This window comes from Chelonoidis abingdonii, chromosome 3 (genome assembly GCF_003597395.2).
Source record: "Chelonoidis abingdonii isolate Lonesome George chromosome 3, CheloAbing_2.0, whole genome shotgun sequence".
Classification (NCBI taxonomy): Eukaryota; Metazoa; Chordata; order Testudines; family Testudinidae; genus Chelonoidis; species Chelonoidis abingdonii.
In genome coordinates, this window is record NC_133771.1 from 57,260,859 (window position 1) to 57,274,815 (window position 13,957).

The 13,957-nt window shown below is 47.1% G+C and overlaps 1 protein-coding gene across 4 annotated transcripts in view; it reads right to left on the reverse strand.

The window, feature by feature from the left end:
• LMBRD1 (LMBR1 domain containing 1) overlaps positions 1 to 13,957 on the reverse strand; it is a 232,243-nt gene that overhangs the window by 53,700 nt on the left and 164,586 nt on the right. For 3 of the 4 annotated variants that reach the window (XM_032770339.2, XM_032770342.2, XM_032770338.2), the window contains exon 10: positions 12,918 to 13,020. The exons of the other annotated variant lie outside the window; for it this stretch is intronic. In XM_032770339.2, coding sequence (XP_032626230.1) covers positions 12,918 to 13,020 — 103 coding nt within the window. The remainder of the gene's footprint in view (positions 1 to 12,917; positions 13,021 to 13,957) is intronic. 4 annotated transcript variants of the gene reach the window in all.

Sequence of the window (13,957 nt, forward strand, 5' to 3'; positions counted from 1 at the left end):
CCGTTGACCGTGCCTTTCCCTCTCATTGACTGACTGTACGACAAGGGAGCACAGTTGGGGGTGGGAGCTTGACTGGTACCAACCATACCGGGGAGGGGATCTTCTCAAGGTGGAGCAGTGCTGCGAGTACGTCTGGCACCGAGATGATGATCGGTGCTGGGACTGCGAGCAGTGCCGTGCATGGGAGCAGCATCTAGATTGTGACCGCGATCTGGAGCGGTGCTGAGACATATCAGTCTGCGATGGAGAGCATATGAGAGCGGGCTTCCCAATCGATGGAAAGGTCTCCGGGGTAGAGAGCAGATCGAGCTCAACCACGGGGTGCACCGGGGAATTCATATGGATCGGAGTCAACGGTGCTTGCGGCACTGGAATTGAAGTCTTTGCAGGTTGGTCCGGTACGTGACGTTTCTCCAAGGGGGGCACAGGCAGTGCCTGTGACTGGGCAGGAACAGCAGGTTGCTTGTGCTGCTTTTTAGACCCTGGAGATAGCGAGTAGTGCCATGCCAGCAGTGCTGCTGGAGACATCTGCTGCTGGGAGTCTTTGCCAGTGTCGGGTCATTCCAGTGCCAGAGGTGTGCTTCGGACCAATGGTGCCTGGTCTCTGTTCGGGCCCCAGGGCACTGGGCTAAGTGCCACTTCCATGAGGAGCTGCCTCAAACGAAAGTCCCGCTCCTTTTTTGTCTGTTGCTTTAATGCCTTACAGATGCAGCATTTACCTGTTTGATGGGATTCCCTCAGGCAGGAGTAGTGGGGGTCTCCCGTAGGCATCGGCTTGAAACCCAGTGACCTAGGCATGAGCCTGGGTACCGGGAAGGAAGTGGGAGAGAAACCCTCTTTCCTCCAACTACTATATACACTAACTACAAAATTTACTATTAACTACAACTAGAAACTACTAACAACTGTAATACAAAACTAACTAGAGAAATAACGAGTAAAAAGCTAGGGAAGTGGAGATCAGCTATGCCGCGCTCCACAGTTCCAATGACCATCACAGCTGGTAAGAAGGAACTGAGGGGGCGCTGGGTCAGCGGGCCATATATCCCGTGCCATAAGGGAGCCACTCCAGGGGGCGCCTCAGCTGACCTACTGAGTGTTGCTAGGGTAAAAATCTTCCAATGATCGTTCATGTGGCGTGCACACACCTATTGGAATCGATATGAGCAAGCACTTGAAGAACCGCAATTACAGTAAATAACCATTCGCTCCAAGTGAGTGAACCATACAGATTCTACTCTTGGTTACTAGCAAGTAGTATCCTGTCTTTAGTGGCTTGTAAGAGGCTTTCCTACTGAAATAGAAACTGAAGGACTACTTTACCACAGCTTGCATCTGATCTCGAGGCCTGCAGCAAACCATAGTGAGTGCTGAAGTTACAGACTGAACTCCATGTCACTGCTCTACAAATCTCAGGCAGAGTGACATTATTCAAAGAAGCTGTGGAGGTCACCTTAGTTGAGTGAAATGGGAATAAAGTCTGAAGCCCACTTTAGACAGCCTCTGCAATATCTGGGTATCAGTTGTCCTCATCTGTTCTGCAAATGCAACACAGTCTTGGTGAGGTTCTGACTGATGTAGTCCTGTCTAGGTTAAAAAGAAAAGAGAAAGAAAAAAAGGACAGAGCTATAACCACATCCAGGTACAAAGTTTTGCTTTGACCAGTGAAGAATGAAGCTTAAGAAAAAAAAGACTGGTACATGAACAGACTGGTTAATGTGAAAGCCTGAAACAATCATGAAAGGAACTTGGAGAGCAACCTCAAGGTGACCTTGTTCTTGTGAATGATGGTATAGGGAGTTCTTGCTACAATTATAGGCTTTAGGAAGGCTGTCTTTATGGAAAGGTGATAAAAGAGGCAGGTAGCCATGGACTTCAAGAGAAGCCCGATTAAACCAGTAAGTACCACCTTGAAAGCCCCAGGAGAAGGGATTTGTTTGACTGGTAGAAAGCCATGGATCGATTCTTAAAGGAATCTTGTCACAGTGGGGTGAGGGAGCATAGTACGACCCCGCCCCAGGAAACCATCTACTGAGGTTGCAGCCAGATGAACAGAGCCCTGCAAATCCACTGATGCAGCTCAGGTGCACAAATTGTGTCCATGCAGGGTTCTGAGGCACACACTCACCCAAATGAAGCAGCTGTCACCCAGTCTTCAGACTCAAGGTCAGCTCTCTGAATTCTGCAGCAGCAGTCTGCGATATGTGGCAATAGCCTGCTGGGTATTCTGGGAGTTGTAGTCCCCAGATTGCTCAGATGGAGGAGGTAAACTACAACTCCCAGAAGGGATAGAGCCAAAGGCCATTTTGAAAGAGATGTGGTTGCACTTTAAACTAACGGGCAGCAATAGCCAGCACTGTGAAGAGAGTAGTTTACTCCTGGGGACATTCTGTGCCAAAAAATTAAAAATTCTGTGCACAATATTTTAAAATGTTGACAAATTTTGTGCGCCAGAATAACACTACATAATCACACCAGTTTTAATTATTTTGGTAATTTATTTCAAAATACCTGTCATCAAGTATGTCTGTAACAACACACACCAGACACACAAACAAATTCCCCCAGGAGTAGAGAATTAAAGAAACACCCTATGACAACCCAGTTCCTGTTTCTCTGCCCCTTTCTCCTCTCCAGAGCCGAGCCAGGGGGCCAGCCACGCATAAGCCCTCTCCCACATAGCCCAGCTGCGGTGCCCACCCCAGCCAATATACCCAAACCCCCTTCTCTCCAGAGCCCAGTCACAGGCCCCTCATCCATCCCAGATACCTGCAGCTGCTCCTTCCAGGAGCCCAGACACCCTTCCCCCCAACCCCTCAGTCCAGACACCAGGGATCTAGAGGGAGAAACAGCCTGATGCTTGGTCCCAGGCTTGCACAGAGTTTTCTGCATGCCACCCTCTTCTTCCCTCAGGGCATGCTGGGAACTGAAGCTGCCCTCTATAGCTCTGCCCCTCTCCCAGCAGTATCTTCTATGTGTGAGCTGGACTCTGCTGGGTCCAGTGATCTCTAGTAGCGGTCAGCAACACTGCAGCCCATTTCTGTGCAAGAAAGGAAATTCTGCGCGCACAATATTAATTTCTGCAAAATTCTGCATTGTGCAGTGGCGTAGAATTCCCCCAGGAGTAAATTGTTGCTACTGTCTGTCATGGCCAGGTCTGCATGCATTAGACACACCACAACTATGTTGGGGTGTCCGAGCCCCACACTGGGAGGATGGTGCTGTTTACGAGGGCCCATGACTGTAACCTTCCTGCCTTGAGCAGGGAAGGAAGTAGGGTGAGGGTGGAGCAGGAAGTCTCTGGGGAGAAGTGGGGGGATGTTGAGGGTTGGGAGCTTGACACAGCCCAGCGTCACTGCTGCACAGTGACCCATGAAGCTGCTAGAGCCCAGCAAATCGCTGGATATCTTCAAAAATTGTCCACAGATCATGGATTGGATGCAGATACAAAATGTTTGTATCCGCGCAGGACTCTACAGATGAACTTCACTCAAGCTCAGGGATAGTTCTGACAGCTTCAATGACGGCAAATATGCCAATATATTTGAGATCATCATTTGCAGGCATGCCAAAGTTCTGTCGTTCAAATCAAACAGAACATTGTTTCAATTTGCATTGGGAGGTGTCTTTTGGGTAAGGCTTCCTACACTGGAAAAAGGTGTTCAGGACTGTCATCAAGCAATTTGATAATAGATGTCAACGAGCCAGCATCCAGATTCTCATGGGCGGGGACTCCAGATCTAGACGGAAGACCTGGCTGTTGCTCTGAGGCAGTAGATCACATAGAACTGGCAAGGTGGTTGGCTTCAGAACGGACAGCCTTTGCAGCACTGAATACTAGAACTGCCTGGCCCCCACTGGGGCTAGCTAGTTGACACTCTCTTTTTTCATGAGCTCTCCCGAAACCCTGGGGGATCATGGCTCTCAGCAGAAAAGCATACACAATGAGAGATGAGAGAAGCATCTGTGAGGAATCCTGAACTCCCACCTGCTCTGGAGCAGAACCTCCAGCATTTGCTGTTGTGGCACATTGCACACAAATCATTCAACAGATGCTCCATCTGTAGAAGACTGTTTGATGGACTGAAGCCATGAGGGACCATTCATGATTTTCAGAGAAATCTCTGTTGAGCTGGTCAGCCACAGTGTTCGAAAGGCCCAGAAGACGGAGAGCGATTAGAATATTCAGCATTATATTATCCTAAGTCTATACAGCTTCTTGTAGGAAAAGGGAAAGGAGATGATGTTCCCCTTGCCTACTGCTGTAATCACTCTGTATTATCTATAAACATTTGCATAGTGAGACTCTACCGGAGGGGTATGCTTTGGATTCCAAACAACGGAGTGTAAGGACACTGATGTGAAAAGTAGTGTTAGAAGCAGATCATTTACCATGAACCTTGAAGTGATCTAGGTACGGTTCCCAACTTTAAAGAGAGGTATTTTTAACCAGAGCTTTTCATAGGACTATTACAGTGAACAGAATCCCTGAGCATACCTGATTTGAGGTACCCATTTGTTTAATGGTGACAGGATTTCTCTGGGGAAGGTGACCATCTTATCCACATCATGTCTGTTGAACAAATAAGCTTATATCACCTTTGTAAGTGTATGAAAGTGAAATCTGGCATACTGCATGATTTAAGTTTCAGACTGATTCTCACTTGCATAAACAGTGCAGTGTGGAGCTGCCATATCTATCATTATCTAGAATTGCTGTTGAGGTAGGTCTGTGCTCCCCAACCTGGTATCTAATACTGCTTCTATGAATTTGATGGTGTGCTAGGTCAGCATAGATTTGTCCTTGTTGACCCTGAGTCTTAGGGAAACAAAGAAGTCCTAAGTCCTTGAGAGAGAGAGAGAGAGAGTGTCAGTAATATTAGCCAGTCATCCAGACAAGGACACACCTGGATTGCCTGCAGCCTTATTTGGGCTGCCACCATAGTGAGAATACTGGTAAATACTCTCTGGGCAGTAGACAAATAGAACCGTGAGACTAGAAATGGGATGACCCTTCCACAAATTACAAACTTTGTGCGTTGGAAGTGTAAAATATGAAGATAGGCATCTTGCAAACCAGTCCATTGGATCCAAGGAGGGGAGGATGGAGGCATCCTGAAGCAACCAACAAAGGCACTGGGATGTTGCAGGTCTCCATTCCTCTTTCTTCTTTGGGATCAAATATTGTGAATAGATGCATTTCCCTTCAAATTCTTAAGGTACTTCCTCTGTAGATTCCAGCTGTAATAGGGAGTTGACTTCTTGCTGTAGAAGTGTCTTATGAGAAGGGTCCCTGAAGAGGGAGGGGATGTTGGAACAGTCTAAAACTTGAAACTACACCTCTTTGCCCAAAGTTTCAAAGACCCATTCATTTCAGATAATCCCGGTCCAACCTCTCCAAAATAAAATAGGCAGTTGCCAAGCTGAGAAGTGGATGGGTCCATAGATGATCTTGACCACATCAAAACTGTTTTCTGGATGCCTGTACCTGTTGTGGGCTGTTGAAGCGGTCATTGAGGGATGTTGAAGGAAGTGCTGGTGCTTTCTCAGCAGATCTGAAGGTTTTGTTGAAAATGTTGCTCAGGCCTGCATCCAATTTAAGACTGAAGTCTTTGGGCTTGTTTACACTGCTGCACAATTTGTACTATGGGGTTATGAATCACAGTGCTCACCAAATTGCTCCACTGGACCTCTCCCTTAAACAAGTTGACATTAATGAAAACTAGAAACTTAAATTCACTATAATAGCATCCACATGGTTGAGTTACAGTGCAGCATTTGGGTGCACACTGCTATTCAGACCCCCTACTTCAAACTGGAAATAAGTGTAGAGACAGCTTTTGTTGCTGCTATTCCAGAGCTGGAACAAAGTTCCAGAGAACACAGGGATGCTCTTGAACCTTTTAGAGATAGATTAATGCCTCATCCATGCCTTGAAATGGCAAGTCCTCTACGGTTGCCTGGACTTCATGGGGGATGCCAGGCAGACTGAGCCATGTTCCTGGCTGCCGTATCTGATGTGTCAAGTACTGTCTGCAGTGCTGTTCTGGTGGGAAGCTAACCTTCAGTCACAGTCAAGCTTAGCTCCTCTTAATATTCATTAGGGAGCTTGTCTGTTAAGAAGAAGAGATTGTTCCATAGCAGAAAAAAACCAAACATATTTCATAAAGATATGATGGACAATTAGCAACCCTGAGTTGAAGGCTTGCTGCAGAGTATACTTTCTGTCCAAAAAGGTCCAACTTATTTGGATCTTTTTCTCTTAGTGTAAATTTAGTCTGTTATTTGACCTCTCAATTGTGGCTTGGATGCCCAGATATCCAGGTGAGGTGCTGGAAGAAACAAACCCCTTAGCTAGCACCTGATATCTACTGTTGGCTTGTTTAGAGTTGCAGGGATAGATTGAAAATGTGCCATATTGCCTTAACTGCTTCCAGAAGCCCTTCATTAAATTGGAAGGGCCATTCAGCCTGACTGAGAGGGTTAGCAAATGTCCAGTAGTTTATGCAGCTTTATTTGGAATCTCTCCAGAGGAAAATTCAGAGTATTTGCTAATCTCATTACATTCCAAAAAAACACTTTGTCTGCAAAGGCTGTAGGTCTAGGATTGGTTGCTCTGTCCAGGGAGACGACCACTGGTTATTGGTGTTTGGGAAAGATCATCTCCACTAACTCTTTGTTCCTCCTCTACTAGTAGATAGAGTTGAAACTGGTGATGAAGCTGGCTGCAGCAAATGCTTTGGTAACAAAGATCTTGACTTGGAGATCTAGTCAACTGGTTTCTTAACATGAAGTGTCCCCACTGCCCCACCATGGGGCCCAAACAGGACATGGGGAAAGAGGACATATATGGGGATTCCAGCCCTGCAGATCTCTTATTGACCCCACTGACTTATGAGGACACCTAAGGGATTTCTCCCTGCACCGTCTGTCCAGGGAAGGGAGGCTGAGTAAGTGAAGTCTTCCTCCACAGAGGGGGCACAAAGCGCTCTGACGAGGCCTGGCTGGTTAGATCTACGGCCAGTTACTCCTGGGGAAACACTGCACGTGCACAGAATTCATGTCCCCTGCAGATTTCTTCCCTCCTCCAGCAGAAAAGTGACTTTCTGATGGGGAAGCCAAGGGAAGCCACAAGAGCAGTCATGCACCCCTCCCCAGCAGTACAGGTGTGTCATTTCAGGTGCCTAGAGCAGCCGGCGGAGAGGTAAATCACTGCAGGGCAGGAGCAAGAGGGTGGGGCTGAAGACTTCCCGGCAGGTGGCCATGACCCTGTGCTGGGCTCAGCTAGTCCCAGATGGGGAGGACTTGCCCCTGCTGACACATTCACATAAAAAAAGACAGTTACCCTCCTTTTTCATAATTGTTGTTCTTTGAGATGTGTTGCTCATGTCCACTCCATTTTACGTGTGCACAGAGGGGCAGGAGGGGAGGTAATGGAATGAACATGAGCAACATATCTTGAAGAACAATTACAAACAAGGTGGGCAACTGTTTTTTACTCTGAGTGCTTGCTCATGTCGATTCCATTCTAGGTGACTCACACGCAGTATCAATAGAGGCAGGCTTGGAGTTCACCATCTTGCAGCACTGCTCTGCCAAAGCAAGCATCATCTCGAGCTTGCTTGGTAAGTGCATAATGAGATGTCAAAGTGCAGACAAAATGACCAGGTAGTGGCCCTACAGATCTCTTGGATTGGTACCTGTGCCACGAAGGCCGCTGACTATGCTTGTGCCCTAGTTGAGCATGCCATAACGAACACTGGCGGAGGCACATTTGCCAGCTCATAGGAGTAGCGGATGCAGGCCAGGATGAAATCCTCAGGGCAGACACTGGGTGACCTTTCATTCTGTCTGTCACTGCAATGAACAACTCTGTTGACTTACTGAACAGCTTTGTTTTATCTACCTAGAGGACGATCGCTCTCCTGACGTCCAGGGAGTGTAGCCTGCACTCCACATCTGAGGCCCCCTTTTGCCTTTGGGATTAGGAAGTAGCGGGAACAGAATCCCTTGCCTTTCATGTCCCGAGGAACCTCCTTCACCGCCTTCAGGCACAGGAGGTTCTTGACATCTTGAATGAGGAGTTGAGATGAGAGGAATCCCTGAAGATGGACGGGGAAGAGGGGAGGTGGTCAAAAACGGCAGAGTATAGCCCTAAGATACTATGTCCATCAGCCAGTGGTCTGAGGTGACCTGTAACCAGGCCAAACGGTAGAGACAAAGATGGTCAAGGAAAGAACAAGGTGGATCCAGGAAACTGACTGGGGCATCGCTCTTGAGCGCACCTTCAAAATGAGTGCTTCTGGACCCTGGGATGCCTCGCCAGGCCAGACTGTGGGGTGAGGAGGAGGAGGAGGAGGAGGAGGAGGAGGAAGGGCAGTGACAACTAAAACATTTCTTTATCCCTTCTTGCAAACTCCTAACAAGACTGCCATGGCCTTGGTGGTGGGGGTGGCCAGAACTGCTTCCGTGCATATGCATGCCTAGCGAGCAAAGGGTGGCCCAAGAGTCCTTCAACCCATGCAGCCTCGCGTCTGTTCGGAGAAGCAACCGTTCCCATTGAATGGGAGGTTCTGGATCGAGGTCTGCATCTCTTGGGAAAGGGTGGCAGTGTGAAGCCAGGAGCTGCACTTCAATCACCGCCAACGCAACTACCCTAGCTGCTAATTCTGCTGCAACCTATGCCATTTGGATGGAGCACCTAGCCACCATGGTGCCTTCCTCTACCAGGGTGCCAATTTCTTGGGCCAAACCCTGCAGGAGGGACTCCTTGAACTTATGGAGGGCATCCCACAAATTAAAATGGCATCTGCACAAGAAGGCCTGATGGTTCGCCACTCAGGATTGCAGGCTAGCAGTGGAATACATTTTTGTCCCAAAAAGGTCCAGTCTTTTGGCCTCTTTATTATTGGGAGTTGAGCTGGTGTGCCCCTGCTTGTCTTTTCCGTTGGCCACACAGACTACTAGCGAGCCCAGAGATAGGTGGGTATAAAAGGTACTTGAACCCTTTGGCCAGAACAAAGTACTTTTTGGCTCTTCTGGAGGTGGGAGGGATGGATGGATGATGGGGTTTGCCAGAGGGCTGTGGCAATTTTGAAGATCTTGTCCTGCATTGGTGTTAAAGACAGGGGTAGAGGCTGAGAGGACATTGAACAAAAGTGTCCACCTGCTCGGCCATCTCCTCCACCTTTAGGCCCAAGTTCTCAGCCACCCGTTGAAGCAGGGCCTTTAAAATCATCTGCCAGGCTGGCCCTCGAAGATCCCACAACTGCCTTGTCTGGGGATGAAGACAACTGTACCACTGGAGGAGGCCTTGGGGCATCATCCCCGTGGGGAAGGGAGGTTTAGAGATGGCAGTCTCTTATCCTCCCGACCTCTGAGCGCAACTCATGCACCGAATATGGTGCCACCAACTGTTGCTCCAAGGCAGCAGCAGATAAGCTGTGCGAAGGGGGCAGTGTCATGACCGGCATGCCCCCCGGGCTCCAATAAGGCCACTGTGCGGGCCACTTGCCATGCTGTCAAAACGGTGCCATCAATGTTGACATGGTCTCAGGAGCACAATTGTGTTGGTGGAGTCTGGGCGAGGGGCTGAACTATCCCAGTGCCAGAGGAATCCCCTTCCCCATACTATGGGACTGTTGACACTTGAGACCAGTGCCCAGAGTGAGAGGTTCGGTGCCAATATCAGGGGGACTGGAGTCATGATGGGGAATGCTCCCATGGGGCAAGCGACCAAGATCTGTGCCAAGAGGACGACCAGTGGGAGCCAAACTGCGGCGGTAGTACGGAGACCAGTGCCTACCCTTTAGGAGATTCATGTTGAGACAGCAGAGACCGCGATTGCGGTGCTGGTGACCAAGCAGGAGCCCCAGAGGATCTGGTCTGCTACTCCAGAGTTCTGCGGCGTGGAGGAGGAGAGCGCTGCCTGGCCTTGGGGGGGGGATAAGTGGTGCTCCACTGCCCCCAGAGGGATGTTAGCATCTGGCCTGCCCTCATAGATGAGCCTTTATCATTTCCCGTGGCACCCACGGTGCTAGTGGCACGGGTGGAGACCTCTGCTCTCTCAGTGCCAGGGGAGCTTGGGAAGGTGTTGATGCCATCAGGAGTTTGGATCCCCTACCGCTCCTGGGAGTCCGTGGCAGATCCTTTAAGGGACTAAGGGCCCTGACTGGGGAGGCACGTACACGTGGCTCCGGAGTGGCTGGGAGGCCCAAACTGGGTCCTTTGCCCAATATTCCATGGCCCTTCTTGCCTGGTGCTGGGGAACTGTGCTTCTTTGATTTCTTTTTGGGCACCGGTGATGGGGAAGGGTGCCAGATGGGGAGCGGTGCTGGATGGGGAGTGCACCAAGGCAGATGTATTCGGCGTGTCTTGGCAGGATGGCTTGGAAGCTGGACAAAGGGCAGCCTCCATGAGGACAGCCTGCAAATGAATATCCCACTCTGAGTCCTGGGTCAACATTTTTTACAAATACTACATTTGTCCTTCACATGTGATTCCCCCAAGCACTTGAAGCAGCTGCTGTGGGGGGCCACTTCCAGGTATAGGCCTGTTACAGTCCGCCCAGGGCTTAAACCCCGGAGACCAGGGCATGCCCTTGCTGGGGCGAACTCCCCACTGGAATTTTAACTTCTAAGTACATTTAACAATTACTTAACACTAACTTCTACAAACTATTTACAAGACCCTAAGGCCTGAAGTCAGAAGACACGAAACCACTAGCCCTTGCTATGCAAGGAAAGGCACTCCAACTAACCACCAAAGGCGCTAAGAAGGAACTGAGAGGGAGTAGGGCTGGCAGCACCTGATATACTGATGCATGAGCGCAGCACTCAAGAGGACACCACAGCCGGCCCTATGGATACCGCTAAGGCAAAAATCTCAGACTGTGCACATGGGCATGCACACACCTAGAATGGAATTCATACGAGCAAGCACTCAAAGAACCACCTCCCTGGGCTACAGGAAGCTTCACTCTCCCACCCACATTGTTCCTTAGCTGCGGAGGGAGAGATCAATGTGTGGGGAGCTACTCCAGTCTGCTCAACCGCTGTGCCTCTGGACCTGCCACCATGGCCACCCCCAACCCCTATTTGTTTACCCAGATCTGACAATGCTTGCACTGAGGTCTCATGATCTAGCTTCAGTCTTCCCTCTTTAGCTTTAAAGACATTTGTCAGGGTTCTCTCCCCACTCTGAACTCTGGGATACAGATGTGGGGACCTCCATGAAAGACCCCCGAAGCTTATTTCTGCCAGCTTAGGTTAAAATCTTCTCCAAGGCACAAATCCTTCCTTGTCCTTGGATAAGTACTGCTGCCATCATCAAGTGAGTTAGACAGAGATTCAAGGAAAAGAACCAGTTGGTGTTCCTGTTTCCCCAAAATCTCCCAAGCCCCTTCACCCCCTTTCCTGAGGAGGCTTGAGAATAAAATACCAACCAAACAGGTTAACAAAGTGCACACATCAGCCCTTGGGTTTTGAGGACACTAAAAACCAATCAGGTTCTTAAAAGCAGAACTTTATAATAAAGAAAAAGCAAAATAAGCACCTCTGTAAAAATCAGGATGGAAGGTAATTTTACAGGGTAATCAGATTCAAAAACACAGAGGATTCCCCTTTAGGCTAAACTTTAATTTAACAAAAAACCAGGAATAAACCTCCCTTTTAGCATAGGGACAATTCACAAGCTAAAACAAAAGATAATCTAACGCATTTCCTTCCTATTACTTACAATTTGTAATCTTAGATGCTTAGTTCAGGAATGGCTTTGGGAGATGTATTTTCCCTGCCCTGATTCCTCACTGCTCGGAGAGAACAAGAAAGAGAGAAAACAAAAACCCTTCTCCCGAGATTTGAAAGTATCTTCTCCCCTCATTGGTCCTTTTGGTCAGGTGCCAACCAGGTTATTTGAGCTTCTTAACCCTTTACAGGTAAAGGAGGGATTTTATGCTACCCATAGCTGTATGTTTATGACAACACTGCTCAAAAACAGCTTGTGCACCAGGCAGCACTCAGACACAGGCTTAAGCAAGAGGCACAAGAGGCATTTTGAACGGTCATTATTGGCAGGCACTATTGTATTGCAGGAGGGACAGATCTTGAATCATGGAGATTTGCCTCTGGCTATTTTAGGCTTGTGCACAGAGGAACTGGGGTTTCTAATGCCCCTTCCTTCCTGCTATCAATGCCCTCTTTTCACAAGATTTTTTTTTTTCCAAACCAACAGATATTTATAATTATAGTGAGACAAATCAACAACAATAGCTCTAACTTATTTCCTGCAGGTTTAAGAGACAGACTGCAGGGTTCTGTCTTGCAGACATGGACAGTAAGAAGAGGCTGCTGAGGCTAACCCGCTCCATATCTTCACCTACAATGGTCACAAGGGCTCACAGGATGCAGGTACAGCCCCAATGGACAATGCTATTTCAAAATAATCTGATCATATGTGCAGGGGGCATAAGCCCAAAGCGTGGAATCAGTCTGGACAATCACTTGAGGAATAATTCCAGGTTTTAACAACATATACAATGCAAGAGCGCCCTGGTGCTTCAATGTGTTAATCTGCAAAACTGACAGTTGACAAAAAAAAATTCATTTTACTTCTCAGCAAATATTTAAGAGACTGCGTTAGTAAGTCTTAATAAAACACTTCACTATTATAATATTCATTGCCACAGATTTACCAGTATACTACCAATACTAAATAAAAACAAAGCATGTCAAAAATGAAGTTTGTTTTGCATTTTTGAGTTATCTATTAGTTGACTTGCAGACTCACAAGATCTTTTAATCTGCAATGGTCTCCTAGATCTTAGCATATATTAGCAAGCTTATTACATATTTCTATATAGATCCATATGTAATAAGCTTGCTATATCTCTCTCTATATTTGCCAATTGTTTTACTTACAGTTTGTAGAACAGGTAAAAGCATATTCAATGGATTGGTCAGATTAGTTCCTAAAATTATAAATCCAGAATTGATGCCAGCTGAATGTAGAGCTTTGTCCAAGCTGCAATAATTAGGGAAAACTGGTTAATTGTTACGGCTTTTTACCTCTCCATAGAGCATTTTTATTCAAGTTTCATTTAAAGGGATATCAGATTAAAAATCACTCTTATGTTTAAGATTTTTTAGAAACCGTTACAAACACCGAACAAGTTATAATTGAAAGAAAACTTTTAGTTTCTTTACTTCGTGAATGCCATAGCTCCGCCTGTATTGGCAGCTATGGTCTGGTCCTCCAAACTTGCAAGTTAAGTTATTCACGTGAAGTCAATGAGACTACACACATGTATCTTTGCACAGTCTATCCCTTAGTCAGTTTCTACTTTTTGATTGCATGGTTATTTCACGTAATAGGCAAGAGAAATATTTTTAAAATAGGGAAAGTGAGGTTTAAATCTAAAAAATCCCAAAACACCACAGGGGGGACGGGACTCTGGGACAGGTGACGTAACACGCTTTTTAAAAAACAAACTACTTAGATTTCCAGTTGACTATGCTACTTTAAGCTTCACGAAGCATGGAAATGACCAGGTCCTAAACAACACAGAACGGAGAAGACTGAGGGCTCAATACCCGCAAGGTGTTGAGCACTGTTTCCCTAACCCAGAAGGCACATAAGCCCATGCTTATTTTGTACCACATAAATAGTCCCTTTATTTGCATTTGCCTACACATATGCTTAATTTCTTTGCTGCATCAGTGGATAGTTAAGCAGAAAAATAAACTGACCAATCTTTATTCAATGTTTCATTGACTTATCTGTTTCAGCTTTATCAAAATTTAGTTTAGATGTATAATGTTAAAGTATAGCAGTATGGTCAGTTATAGGAATATGGCAAAAAAAAAAGTACACCACTGCAGAACACTTCTAAAGTAAAGCAGACAACTCTTACGATTACTAGATCATATTAATGGATTTTAGCTTAGATAAAGGCATACAG